General features: G+C 45.3%; 1 protein-coding gene across 1 annotated transcript in view; it reads left to right on the forward strand.

Annotated features, from left to right (window-relative positions):
* Nucleotides 1-15,000, forward strand: part of cntn3a.2 (contactin 3a, tandem duplicate 2) — a gene marked incomplete at both ends in the record, with an annotated part of 41,669 nt that overhangs the window by 17,955 nt on the left and 8,714 nt on the right. The window contains 8 exons of the mRNA XM_080832408.1: nt 2,491-2,641; nt 4,160-4,287; nt 7,385-7,554; nt 9,769-9,886; nt 11,041-11,199; nt 11,486-11,635; nt 13,288-13,358; nt 14,765-14,999. Of these exons, the coding sequence (XP_080688534.1) occupies nt 2,491-2,641; nt 4,160-4,287; nt 7,385-7,554; nt 9,769-9,886; nt 11,041-11,199; nt 11,486-11,635; nt 13,288-13,358; nt 14,765-14,999 (1,182 nt within the window). The remainder of the gene's footprint in view (nt 1-2,490; nt 2,642-4,159; nt 4,288-7,384; nt 7,555-9,768; nt 9,887-11,040; nt 11,200-11,485; nt 11,636-13,287; nt 13,359-14,764; nt 15,000) is intronic.

Genomic DNA, 15,000 nt, shown 5'->3' on the forward strand with positions numbered 1-15,000 from the left:
AAAAGCCCATCAAGTCAAGTCTTTTATTGTCAGATGCACAGAACAACAGAGTCGGTCTGGGCACTGAAATTCTTAGGACAGGACACCGTACCACACTACCATAACATAACAAGACATAACATAACATAAAAGGACTTTGCATGATATAACATAACATATAACTTAACAATAAGTACTAAACATAAGATATACCTATGAAAGAAAAAATAGTAGACCTACTAGATAAACAATAAATATACAATATAGATACTAAACATAAATACACATACTAAACAGATACACATATCTATATGTCTTACACTAACTGCTAGAGCTATACTGAACCTATTGTACACATAACCAAAAATGTGAGCATTAGTGGGTCAGTAGAACTTATATATTGGTATTTAATTTAATTTAATTTGCATTTTTAATTTAATTTTTATTTTGTCAATGTTATGTTTGTATATACAGTATATGTATATGTATATGTATATATATATATGTTAATGCCTTTTTTTAAGTTGTTTAGCCATTAACACTCTGGCAGGGGGACTGCCAATGGAAACTAGCCTTTTGGCTACAATGGGGTGCGTTTACATTTGAATGTTTATTAATGTACACTGTCCCTCTTCAACAAATAAACAAACTGAAATCTGAAACTGAAACATAATAGCCTGAATAGCCATCAGGAGTCCAGGGGCTGTTCTGCTTTTTTAACCTGCCCAAACGTTAGTCCCTGTTCTTCTTCTTGTTTATTTTCCCCCTCCACCGCCCCCCCCCCCCCCCCCCCCTGCCCTGCCAGTCTGGTGAGAGGCCCTTGTTAGGGCTGCATTATCACCATTGATTTTGCTATGCCAAAAGTCATGCAATATCTCTCTGTCATGTAAATTCAATATTGATTGGCTCGGCGAGCCGCTTAAGGAGGCCGTCTGCGCGATGACAGCATGACAAAGCGGCCTCGGAGGACGTCAGGCGAGGAATAAAACCCAGGGCAAACAGTGACAGTGAGCCGACTCATCTCTCACTCCCGCTCTCTGTCACTACATCTCTCTCTCTCTCTATCCCTCTCTCCCCACTCACTCTCTCTGTTTGTCTCTCTTCTCTCTCCCTCCCTTCCGACTCATCTCTCACTCGCGCTCTCTGTCACTACCTCTCTCTCTCTCTATCCCTCTCTCCCCACTCACTCTCTCTGTCTCTCTTCTCTCTCTATCCCTCTCTCCCCTCTCTCTCTCTGTCTGTCTCTTCTCTCTCTATCCCTCTCTCCCCACCCACTCTCTCTGTCTGTCTCTCTTCTCTCTCTCTCCCTTCCTCCCTCTACGAGGTCTGAGGGACAGATTGAGGCTCCCAATAAAGGCAGAGAGAGATGGAGGTAGAGAGGGAGGGAGGTAGGGAGGGAGGGAGGGTGAGATAGAGCAAGGGAGTGAACGAGTGCACCGGCGGATCTACGGTAAACAGTTGTGGGATATTTGTACTCTCTCTTCCTAATCGCCGCGCTCAGGAGAGCCTGTCCCACTTCTGCTGGGGCCATGTGAGCCATGACCACAGCCGTCTATTCTGGGCCCACAGCGATGAATTAAACCGCTATAAATATCAGCCCCCATACTCTCTAGGAGATCAAAAATTGAACAGCAAATCAGTGCTGGCCAAGGCTTATACACGGAGAGGTAGGATAAATAGAGACAAAAGGAGAAAAAAACACAACCAAAAATAAAGTTACCCAGTCATGTTCCTAGTTTTTCTAATGGCTTGAATAGGCCATGTTTAACCAGTGTGGAAGTGAACCATAGAAAACTGGGGAAAATGCACAGTAGCCTAAAAGTTCTATCCACAAATGTTTCAGATCGATATTGAATCAGACGAATTTTAAAAAGCGATGAATCGAGAGCACTATATTTTTGCACACCCTTATTACTGGGTAGATTAATGTACGTGTCAGTGAGGGGTAGTGATTACTTGGGTTACCCATAGCAACTACAATGGATTAGGCTTTTGTTCAATACCAGCATGGCTTTGCACCAGTCTTTCATGTGAGGTGATATGTGTGTGTGCTTCTGTTTGTGTCTGTGTGTGTATGTGTGTGTATGTATGTTAGTGTGTGTGTGTGTGTGTGTGTGTGTGTGTGTGTGTGTTAGGTTTATGTTACGCCTACCCAGCTTCCTCCTCTACACCATTTATTTACTTATTTATTTACTTATTTATATATTTATATTTCCCTCCTTCCTTCCTTCCTTCCTCCCTTCCTCCTTCCTTCCTTCCTTCCTTCCTTCCATCCTTCCTTCCTTCCTTCCTTCTTCCTCCTTCCTTCCTTCCTTCCTTCCTTCCTCCCTTCCTTCCATCCTTCCTTCCTTCCTTCCTTCCTTCCTTCCTTCCTTCCATCCTTCCTTTCTTCCTCCTTCCTCCCTTCCTTCCTTCCTTCCTTTTTCCTTCCTTCCTTCCTTCCTTCCTTCCTTTTTCCTTCCTCCCTTCCTTCCCTCCTCCCTTCCTTCCTTCCTTGTTCTTCCATGGCAGCGTCGGCCCCAGACTTCTCTAAGAGCCCACTGCGGGCCCTGCAGAAGGCCAAGGTGGGCAGCATGGTCACGCTGGAGTGCCGGCCCCAGGCCTTCCCCAGAGCAGATAGCCAGTGGAAGAAGGGCGAGGAGCCTCTGCTGACCACCGAGAGGTAAGTGCTCTGCCGACAAACATCCAAACAAACGGAGAAAAAAAACAACATTTCATCTCCCACTCCCCCGGCAAACCACCAATTATCAGAGGCGAGAGCACGTGGCGTTTGCCAGGCCGGTCTACTGACCGGAGACGCTCATGAATAAAGAATGGTGCCATTAGACGCTACAGGCAGGGGGTCCTTCAGCCATTTGGGGGGGGAGGGAGAGGTTGTGGAGTATGAAATGGCTCGTGGTGAGTTGTCGCTCGACAGCGTTGCAAATAGATTGAATGCTGAATGCTCCCCCACCACCAAACACCACCCCTCACACCTAGACCACACACACACACCACCCACACCCCTCACACCACGCACACCACACACACCACCCACACCACCCACACCACACACACCACACACACCACCCACACCACCCACACCACACACACCACACACACCACCCACACCACACACACCACACACACCAGACACACCACCCACACCACACACACCACACACACCACCCACACCACACACACCACCCACACCACACACACCACCCACACCACACACACCACCCACACCACACACACCACCCACACCACACACACCACACACCACACACACCACACACACCACCCACACCACACACACCACACACACCACACACACCACCCACACCACACACACCACACCCACCACACACACCACACACACCACACACACACCACACCCACCACACACACCACACACACCACACACCACACACACCACCCACACCACACACACCACACACCACACACACCACACACACCACACACACCACCCACACCACACACACCACACACACCACACACACCACACACACCACCCACACCACACACACCACACACAGCACACACACCACACACACCACCCACTGCCTCCCACCCGGCCTCCTGCTGGTTTTGGATTCATTTGTTTAGAAAGAGCAATTGCTGTGCAAGATTTGTTCTTTTTCTTTTTTCCTCCTTTCATTCTTTCTTTATTTCATTCTTTCATTCTTTTTTCTTTTGATTATGGTTGCACCGTGTCGACCAAACAAATTAGATAAAGCACGTCTTAAATCAGAATAGTCTGGAGGTGTAAACAGTGTAAATTAGCTGTAAATTAGTTCCGACCTGAACATTGTAGTATCCTTTTTTCCTGAGAGGTTGGTGGAGTTGTGTGTTGTGTGTGAGTTGTGAGTTGTGTGTAGTGTGTGAGTTGTGAGTTGTGTGTGAGTTGTGAGTTGTGTGTTGTGTGTGAGTTGTGAGTTGTGTGTGAGTTGCGAGTTGTGTGTTGTGTGTGAGTTGTGAGTTGTGTGTGAGTTGTGAGTTGTGTGTGAGTTTTGAGTTGTGTGTGAGTTTTGAGTTGTGTGTGTTACATGCTTTATAGAATCATGCAGTAGATGCTGAATGCAGGTACTGCAGTGTGTTAGCAGGATCTATGATCTTAATCACATCGCCCCTCCTCCTGAGATAGGTGTGATTTGTGAATTTGTTGCCCATTTTCTAGGATAATTATTCTTCCTGATGGAACGCTGAAAATCACAAATTTGACAAAAACAGATGGAGGTACCTACACCTGCTTGGCACAAAACCAGTTCGGGACAGCCAGCACCTCTGGAAGACTTCTAGTTACAAGTGAGTTCTTTGGCATGCTGTGATGTTACTTCCTCCAAAGAAGGTTATGTTTTCAACCCTGTCCGTTTGTTTGTTTGTTTGTTTGTTTGTTTGTTTGTTAGCAGAATTACACATAAACTGCTGGCTCGATTTCTGCTAAATTACACCTTTTCAAAAACTGAAAAGGTGTAGCATGGCATGGGCCAAGTGTAGGAGTCGATCTGACTCACAGGGCGCCTGCAGGCATTTAGTTTTGCTTTTGCTAACAGTGCCATAGATAGATAGATAGATAGATAAATACTTTATTAAACCTAAAAATTAAAGGGTACTGTTGGGCTTAGGCAGAGGTATACTGAGTTCAGTTCTAGTTTCTGAATGCTTTCTCAGAAAAAATAACCAATTAAAAGAATTAATTGGTTCTATCAATACGGAGCCTTCAGAGGTTAGAACACCTAGAACTATTCTTACACCTCAAGAACTTTGAATGCAAAGTGAAGTATTCCTGTGAAAAGTTTTTACAATCAATCATACAAATATTTTTTTTAGTCCTTGTAGAGTACTCTGAAGTGTAGGTTTTCTGATCCTTGTGGTAGATATCAGAGCTCTAATATAGATCTTAAAACTCGGTGATAGATATCAGACCTCAAGACTGTAGGGGAACCACTTTCCAGACCAAAAGACAGAACTATGTTGGGGTGAAGGTTTCTGCGTGTTTGTCTTTCTGCGCTTTGCTGAAATACAATATTTTATTAAAGGACTCTGTCTTGGTAAACTTAGTTTTAGGAACTCAGCCTTAGTCCCGGTCCTTTGAATGCAATATTGCCACCCGTTAGGTAGGCTGACCAAGGGTAATTTATTTTGGATGCCTACGATCTGTTGATGATGAATACCCCCCTTTCTTTTTATGAACTAGTTTTCTACTCAGGATATTGCCACGGCTGTTTCCCATATTTCGGCACATTCCACAGACACAACCTGTTACTAGTCCTGGAGAATAGCTCAGAGACTACAGTGATGCCACCGGGCTTCCTAGCATGTTAGACCTAGTTCAGGGACCCGGTGCCACAGGGCTTCCCAGCATGTTAGACCCAGTTCAGGAACTAAGAGCCAGGGTGCCGCACTGTGATCTCATTATAAACGTTGGACCCAGTGCAGTGCAGAGTCTGGACGGCAATCCACCAATGTATCAAAAAATAAAGCAGTTCTGCTGCAGCATGTCCAACCCAGGTGATTAGCCAGGTACCTCGAGATTTACATCACTTCTTTTTGTTTTGAAACTAATGCTATAGTCGTGTTTTGCGGAGGCACAGAGTAAAACTTCTGTTTGTTAATCATTTCTTATGAGGCCATAGTGGATCAGAGCGCAATTTAGTTGTCAGGTGCAAGTTACTAATTCAGTTACACATTCAAACGAGTCTCAAGTGACTTATGCATAGGAGAAAACACATAAAGAAACAGCCAAACACGCAGGGAGTATGAGCATACCTGGCTGCTCAGAGAATGATTGCGACACACATAGAGTGTGGGAGTATCTGGCTACAGAAACACTCCAAGTCCTTTGTCCATATTCCCCCTAAATACCCAGTTCATGTAGTCCTACCTCTGGTATAATTATTCATCACATGTAATGTGGTGTTTACTGATAGGGTATTACACAGTCACACAGGCTAATGGAGGGGTTTGTCACCTCCTGAGGGGAGTTACTTGCAGCCCAAGAATTCCCATGTTTCTGAGATCCATGTAAAAACGAATCTTTTCAGCTGCAGGGCTGAGACCACTGTACCACTCAGACTGAGACCATTCAAATGAACCAAAGCATGACAAAGAGAGCATCTTAAAATGCAATACAACACTTAGTACCCCTTAATTCCATTTTTTTCTGCCCTTAGTTTAACCCCTGTGTGGAAAAGCACATGGAGAGAACCAGAGACGGGGTAGAGATAGCAATGCAGTTCTAAACTGATGTTAGAGACACAATCAGTAGACAACTGACCCACACCTAAAGAGTCATATAACTAGAATTTAACTACAACTGTGTTTTACAATCCAAAGATTCTCGGCTTGCAATTTAGAGCCTTGGTTCCTGCATGTTCATGAATGCGGAAAAAGGTTCCACCTAGAACCTCTTTTATCTCTCTGCAGAGTTCTCTGAACTGTAAGTTAGCTGCTCCTTGTGATGGATGTCCTGAGCTTGCCACATATAAATATTTGATTCCTGCTCACAGCGCCTTCGGTAAGCTAGATCAAGTGTGTTCACCGGCCCAAGGACGCTTCAGGAGTTCTCTGCTTCATCTTCGTGCCTGAACTTTTGCTGCTTTTTTGAGTGGATCCTGTAGATAGTTTCACATTGATGTAACTGGAGCCTCCACTGCTTCTGAGAATACATGAGCATGATTGACCATACTTTATATAGAGTACACAGGCATGTTATAATTTGTTATAGATGTAATAATTCCATAAAATAAGGTTTTTTGGTCAGTGTTATGTAAATAAAGAGTATTAGAGAGACGATACATACAGAGATGCAGTGTGTTAAACTGTACTCAGTGGTATAGTTACAATGTAACAAGAGCTTTATAGCTAAGTGTTATTGAAAGATCGGCTGTTTCATGGGGAGATACCGTATATATACTGTAGCTGCTGTTGTCAACAGTAGTCTTGTACATTAATGGGGTTGACTCTCACAGCTGACCGAGAGCCAATAACAGGAAAAAACAGGACCTTTCCAAGTTATTTTTTTGATAAATACCATATCATGAAGTGATTTTAACAACGTTGTATATTAGCTGCCAAGTCGTCTTTGCCAGGCCAACAGTGTGAAATCTTAGGATGCAGCGAGCCGCACAGACTCCATCTACTTATTAACTTCTCCTACTAGCCTGGGGAGCTGTGAAATACCTTTAAGAAAATTATATTTCCATTTTATTGGCCGGGATGTGCTCATATACCTTGTAGCGAAGCATTTTATCTATTTCGAATAAGAATGCAACTGGAATTACCATAAGCATTTACCAGGGAAGGATCTATACCCCGTGACATGAATACATTTGATGGATGCACATACAGTATATGTGGTGCTGACCTGTTTTATATTGACACTATCCCCGTCGGATCGCAGAGCCCACACGGATCAGTCAGGGTCCGTCGAACATGGAGATCATTGTGGGCGAGAGCATCGTGCTCCCCTGTCAGGTGGCGTGTGACCCGGCGCTGGACGTATCGTTCTCCTGGGCTTTCAACGGCCAAGTCGTCAGCAAAGCAGACAGACACTTCGAACACGTGGGAGGGGTGAGTGCGGAATAAGCGAGCAATGTTTATTTGTTTATTTGCTTGTTTATTTGTGTTTGTGTGTGTGTTTTTTTTGTTATTGGTCACCATGTCTATTCCCTCAGGGTCAAATCACCATACCTGAAGACAGTTGACCTACAAAACTTTTTGTTTATTTGTTGTTGTTGTTGTTGTTGTTAAAAGTCACTCTCTAAGGCTGGCGTCCTCCATTGACTTTTAATGGGTCAGCTAACTCGAAGCGCTGCTGGTGCCTCAGAGCTGGGTAATGTTTGAAACATTTGAAAATCTATACGCTGCCATTTTGCTCCTCAGCAGAGATTAATTAATGTTGGGGGAGAGGAAGAATATCCGATGCAAGCATCATTAGGATTGTCAATATGAGGTCTGCATGGATCGATAGCGAGAGTCGGTTAATTTATACGTAAATTATACGTGTCACTTAACTCTGTTTTCAAGGATATTTTGATCATTGTACGTTCAATATGTGGCTGTCGATGATGTGTGCATGTGTGTGTTTACATATGTCCGTGAACTTGCTAGAGTACTGCTGGCCCCTTACTGTATGTCATTGACAGGCAACGAGCAAAGTTATTAAATTAGTTTAAGTCCACGCACAGCAGACTTTGCGCGCTGCTTTGCTCACTGCCTTTTAATGAATTAGGGCCCTGGATGGTTGTGTGTGTTCATACACCCCATGTAGATTTAAACTCTGCAAATTGGACCTATTTTTTTATTTGCTGGAGATCTTCTCTAAATAGTATGATCACACCAAAGTAATTGGGATGAATACTTGTCACAAGTCCTCAGCTCAGCTGTTTGGACTTCAAAATTGCTTTTAAACTTTGACGACCGTGTTCAGAAATATCCCTCCTTTGTATGTCCTGAGTTTGCTGGAGATGGTGATCAGTGCGGAGATACGGTTTTTGCAAACTCTCTCATCTCACGTCTCCACGGGGACTATCAGTCAAACTCCACATCTCGGCGGAATTAATTTCCATAATAACACATGGTGAACGCTTTCTCCACACTCGCAGTCAGCTAAGGAGGCAAATTAACCACACATTTACCATTGTTTGGTGCCGTGCGATGTGCTTTCATCTCGCACGTAAAGTATTTGGTCTCAGTTTATGCATTTGCTTTTATCAAGAGGAGTTGAGTCTGTGCATGTGTTTGTGTGTGTGTGTGTGTGTGTGTGTGTGTGTTGAGAGATCTCCAGGGGAATCTTCCAGGCATTCGTGTGGTCCTTTATTGTTCCCTACAGAAGTGGGAGTTGATTGTCCCTATCGACTCTGGCGTTGGCGTAATGTGCGTGAAAAACATTGTGTATAAAAGCATATGTTCTGTATGCTGACGCTGATGTTCACAGGCAGAGATGTACGTAATCTCCCAAATGTACATCACAACAGGAGTCTTAGAATGGCCTCCACTTTTGTTTGCTTATCCAGGGGCAACCTTGAAAGACGTCAAAATGAGAATTCGACGTATTGGAATCTGGCTTTCTCTTCTTTGTATTTTGTTGTGTTGTTTTTACATGTATTTATTTATTTTTCTACTGGGGGGGGGGGGTTCTGCGAGACTTGTTCCATTTGCTACTCATCATTCCTGCTGACTGATCAGCTTCACGTAATCGTTGTATGTACTCTCTGTATTGTCTGCAAGCCCCATTTACTTCTTTCAGCCGTGCCACTCTGGTTGTCTGTCTGGTGAATACACTCGCTCGCTCACTCATTCTCGAGTAATTAAGATGTAATTGGTTCCCTTTAGCCGGTTGGTTTGTGTAATCCCTTCCTCTGTGCGGTTGAGATGGCTGGTGGGACAGCCAGAAGGATATTTACTCAGCATGGACGTCGTCTCACAAAATGTCCGGGCCTCAGGGCACCCAGGGGCTGTAGAACCTTCTAGACGGCTATTTTCATACCTCCCAAGAGTGTGAAGCCGTGTAAAGCTAGCTTACTGGCTTAGCGTGAACAACATACCATCAAATAGCATAAATTATAATAATATATCCAAAAAAATAAATAAATATAATAATCTTGTGTCGTAGGTTTGAACCCCTGGGAGCATACACACTGGTGGAATAAACATCTAACCTGTCAGTTGCTTTGCATAAAATGTTAATTCGCTTTCAAAATGTTTGTGTGTCCGTTACCCCAATTCTATCGGTAAACTTTTTTTTTTTTTTTTCTTCTTCTTTTTTTTTTTTTCATGTGCCAGCCAATGGCGGGTGACCTGATGATTCGGAACATCCAGCTGAAACATGCTGGGAAGTACGTGTGTGTGGTTGATACAGACGTCGAGAGCCTCTCTGCGGCGGCCGTTTTGGTTGTCAAAGGTGAGCAAACATCCCACTTCCTGCCGTATAAAAACTGTAGGATTCATGGCTCAATAAGACAGACATACAATATTAACCAAAGGCATTTATGCTGGCTTATAACTCGGCTGCTAAGCCCTCTCATGTTTTACTCTGTGTCCTCGGGGGCACTTTCTTGTATGTGCAACATTTGCCGACAAGCTTCACTAACAGAAATCCTTTACAGCTTGGCTCAGGCCACAGTAATGAAAGCATAATTGAATAATGAATTGATCGCTGATTTTTTGGTTCAATTAGTGTTTCCTAATGAGGGCAGCATATCAAAACAGTTTATCAGGGAGCAATAATGAGATTCACGGGGATCAATAGCTCTCAATTAACATTAGCTTGACAGGCAATGCATGCTCCAGAGCGATGAATGTTCCCTCTGACTTAGAAAAGAATAAATAAACGTATTGTTTTCATCTTGCACAGATTTCAGTAGAACAAGTAGTCACGATGAGGCAGACATATTTTACATGCCTGAGGACAGTTACGCAAGAATCAGTGCCTTTGTTACATTTAATATTTTAAAAATGAATCCAATGTGTCCCAAAGGCAAAACTGGGAGTACGGGTCTTACTTCAAATAAGAAACAGCAGCAGTGAACGGTGCTTTTGTCAAGCACCGTTGCAAGCGGGTTGTAGAAGGGAAACCAGCCTCGTCTGCAGCACATTTCGTTTCAACAAGTTGATCACACACATGTATTCTGGTCTCATACAGAGCCACAGATCACGCCTGGTCCCAGGAGAACACTCTAAGAGTAAAAGGAAGTGGAAGAGAAAGCGATTACACATCTTTTTTTTTCTGGCGTCGAGTTCGCTAGTCCTAGCGTAGTCTGAAATGTGCGCTCACGCCCGTGGCAAACGAGGAGTGATGTAACGATGCTGAAAGAGGCACCCTGAGAGCATCCATGGTGCCTCCTTCCCACGTCTGTGCGAGAGAGAGAGTGTGTGTGTGTGTGTGTGTGTGTGTGTGTGTGTGTGTGTGTGTGTGTGTGTGTGTGTGTGTGTGTGTGTGCACGCGAGGGAAAGCTTTAATGAGGGCGGAGAAAGAGAGGAGAGGAAACAGATTCGAGAGTTGTTGCGGAATGGAAAAAAGCTAACTTTGCCTGATTCATCGTCTGGGCGAGTCAGGTCCCCCGGGCCCCCCCGAGACCGTGACGGTGGACGAGATCACGGACAGCAACGCCCAGGTCTCCTGGATGCCCGGCCCCGATAACGGCAGCCCCATCAGGGGGTACATCCTCCAGACCAAGACCCCCTTCACTGTGGGCTGGCAGGCGGTGGACACAGGTAACCTGGGCCACCTCACTCGTGGAACCTCAACTCAACTGAATTAAAGAATTCATCTCAAAAGAGTCTTTCAAAAATATATGTAAAATAACACATCTCACTTACACTGAGAGCATTTGGACACTCCGTTCAGAGTAAAGCGTGACTACTTACTAGTTCAAAAGTGTTGGCAGTTAAATTGCTCCCGGTTGTTGTGTTCTATAGCTTGTAGCACTTAACAGAGTTGCTGGCGTCGGCACCTTGGCTGTTTGAGACATCCCCCATTGTTTTCTTCCTGTCTCACCAGTGCCCGAGGTGATTGATGGGAACACGCTGACGGCCACCGTGGTGAACCTGAACGCCTGGGTGGAGTACGAGTTCCGTGCGGTGGCCAGGAACAGCGTGGGGATGGGGGAACCCAGCCCTGCTTCGCTGAAAACCAGGACGGAAGACACTGGTGAGGCAGTCTCTCATCCCTCTCTCTCTCTTCCCTGTCTATCTCATCCCTCTCTCTCTCTTACCTCTCTCTCTCATCCCTGTCTATCTCATCCCTCTCTCTCTCTTCCCTCTCTCTCTCTTCCCTGTCTCTCTCATCCCTATCTCTCTCATCCCTCTCTCTCTCATTCCTCTATCTCTCTTCCCTCTCTCTCATCCCTCTCTCTCTCTCTTACCTGTCTTTCTCATCCCTCTCTCTCTCTTTCCTCTCTCTCTTCCCTGTCTCTCTCTTCCCTATTTCTCTCATCCCTCTCTCTCTCGTCCCTCTCTCATCCCTCTCTCTCTTCCCTGTCTATCTCATCCCTCTTTCTCTCCTAACTATCTCTCTTCCCTGTCTCTCTCTTCCCTCTCTCTCTCATCCCTCTCTCTCTCTCTTACCTGTCTTTCTCATTCCTCTCTCTCTCGTCCCTCTCTCTCTCATCCCTCTCTCTCTCATCCCTCTCTCTCTCTTCCCTCGCTCTCCTCCCTGTCTCTCTCGCGACCTTTGTTCCTTCTCATCCGTCACGCTGCTCTCTCTCTCATCCCTCTCTCTCTCTTTCCTGTCTCTCTCTTCCTGAATGACCGGACATGGTCATTACCAGGAGCCTAGCATGAGCCCATTGTACAGTGCTTCACTGAATGTTTTGTACTTCAATACTTCAGAACACAATTACGGAACATGTTTTGCCATTGCGTCAGGGAGGTAACTGGCTTTTGTTTTGCACAGGCTTCTGTTCTCCCACATAGTACATATCTCAGCAGGGATGTGAAACCTGTAGCTCTGCAATTAGTGTTGTGCCAAGCTCAGAATGAACGGTGGATAAACTGTGTGTGTGTGGTGCACCACACACATACAGGCACACACACTCACACACACACACACACACACACAACCACACACACACACACACACACACTTACACAAAAACACAGAGACACACAAACACATATACAAACACACCCACACTCACACAAAAACAATCAAACACACACACACACACCCACACTCACACAGAAACAATCAAACACACACACACACCCACACCCACACTCACACAAAAACACTCAAACACACACCCACAGTCACACAACAACAGAGAAACACACACACAAAAACACATATACAAACACACCCACACACACACACACACCCACACCAACACTCACACAACAACACAAGAACACACACACACAAACACTCACACAAAAACGCACGAACACACACACACACACACACACACACACACACACACACACACACACACACACACACACACACACACACACACACAAACAAACACACACATACACACTCATACAAATCCTCCTCACACGTACAAATACCGGAAAAAAAACCCACACAGACACAGGAAAAACCCACATGCATGCATTACGCAGAGCTCACACACACACACACAAAAACACACACACACATACACACTCACATACAAATACCAGGAAAAAACCCCACACAGACCCAGGAAAAACCCACATGCATGCATTAGGCAGAGCTCAGTGGGAAGAGGAGGCTCGCTGGCAGATGCTGTGCGCTCGCTCAGGCGCTCTGATGACTCGTCTCCATCTCGTTCTAATCTCTGATGACTCGTCTCTCTATCTCACTCTCGTCTCCCCCAGTCCCTGACACGGCCCCCACTGATGTCAGCGGCGGAGGAGGCTCCAAATCTGAGTTGGTAATAACATGGGAGGTAAGTCATCCGTCTGCATTATAACCCCCCCCCCCCCCCCCATCCCTAACACTGCACGAGGTAACCATTTGGCCTAATTGAATGGAAGCAAATGTGCTTGTTTCCTCCGGATAACCATTCTCCACTCGGACCCAAGGGTCCTATCATTCCGCTCGTTCACACGTGGCTCTGGGCTAGTTTCGCTACTCGCACTCCAAGCCCAAGAGATGTAGTCATTTCTGCTCCACCTAATGGAGTTTTTATTTTCCTGGCTGTAGAAAAGAGAACAGTAAGATTTAAGCCTGCCTCAGTTATATCCTTACAATACTCTCGTTTTATAGCAGTATTGAGAAACTGCAGACCCTTTGACTTCTATACTGCATGTCTTATCACCACTTTCAATGTTGAGTAGGGTCATTTGTAGGCTGTGCCTAATACTTGTTTAGTGGCGGAAGCTCTTAGGCTGTACTCTCTATGTTTTAATATCACTATACTTATATAGTAAGGTAAGTTCATGGGCTGGGCCATATTTGTTTTATAGTAGGTTGTATTCGTAGGCTGTGGAGTATGTGCGTTATAGTAGGATGTACTCGTAGCCTGTGGAGTCTGTGTGTTATAGTAGGTTGTACTCGTAGCCTGTGGAGTCTGTGTGTTATAGTAGGATGTACTCGTAGGCTGTACCATATGTGCGTTATAGTAGGTTGTACTCGTAGCCTGTGGAGTCTGTGCGTTATAGTAGGTTGTACTCGTAGGCTGTGGAGTCTGTGCGATAAAGTAGGTTTAACCATATGTGCGTTATAGTAGGATGTACTCGTAGGCTGTGGAGTCTGTGCGATAAAGTAGGTTTAACCATATGTGCGTTATAGTAGGTTGTACTCGTAGGCTGTGGAGTCTGTGCGATAAAGTAGGTTTAACCATATGTGCGTTATAGTAGGATGTACTCGTAGGCTGTGGAGTCTGTGCGTTATAGTAGGATGTACTCGTAGCCTGTGGAGTCTGTGTGTTATTGTAGGATGTACTCGTAGGCTGTACCATATGTGCGTTATAGTAGGATGTACTCGTAGGCTGTGGAGTCTGTGTGTTAAAGTAGGATGTACTCGTAGCCTGTGGAGTCTGTGTGTTATAGTAGGATGTACTCGTAGGCTGTACCATATGTGCGTTATAGTAGGATGTACTCGTAGGCTGTGGAGTCTGTGCGATAAAGTAGGTTTAACCATATGTGCGTTATAGTAGGATGTACTCGTAGGCTGTGGAGTCTGTGCGATAAAGTAGGTTTAACCATATGTGCGTTATAGTAGGATGTACTTGTAGGCTGTGGAGTCTGTGCGATAAAGTAGGTTTAGCCATATGTGCGTTATAGTAGGATGTACTCGTAGGCTGTGCCATATGTGTTTTAATATCACTATAGTTGTGTGTTTCCCTCTCAGCCTGTGCCCGAGGAACTTCAGAACGGTGACGGCTTCGGCTACATCATCGCCTTCCGGGCCCTGGGCGAGGCGACCTGGACCCACGCTGTCACCTCCACGCCCGGCGTGTCTCGCTACGTCTACCGCAACGACAGCATCGCCCCCTTCTGCCCTTTCAGCGTGAAAGTGGGCGCCTACAACACCAAAGGCCAGGGCCCCTTCAGTGCCATCACCACCGTCTTCTCCGCCGAGGAAGG

The sequence above is a fragment of the Sprattus sprattus genome (genome assembly GCF_963457725.1).
Source record: "Sprattus sprattus genome assembly, chromosome: 2".
NCBI classification, from domain to species: domain Eukaryota; kingdom Metazoa; phylum Chordata; class Actinopteri; order Clupeiformes; family Clupeidae; genus Sprattus; species Sprattus sprattus.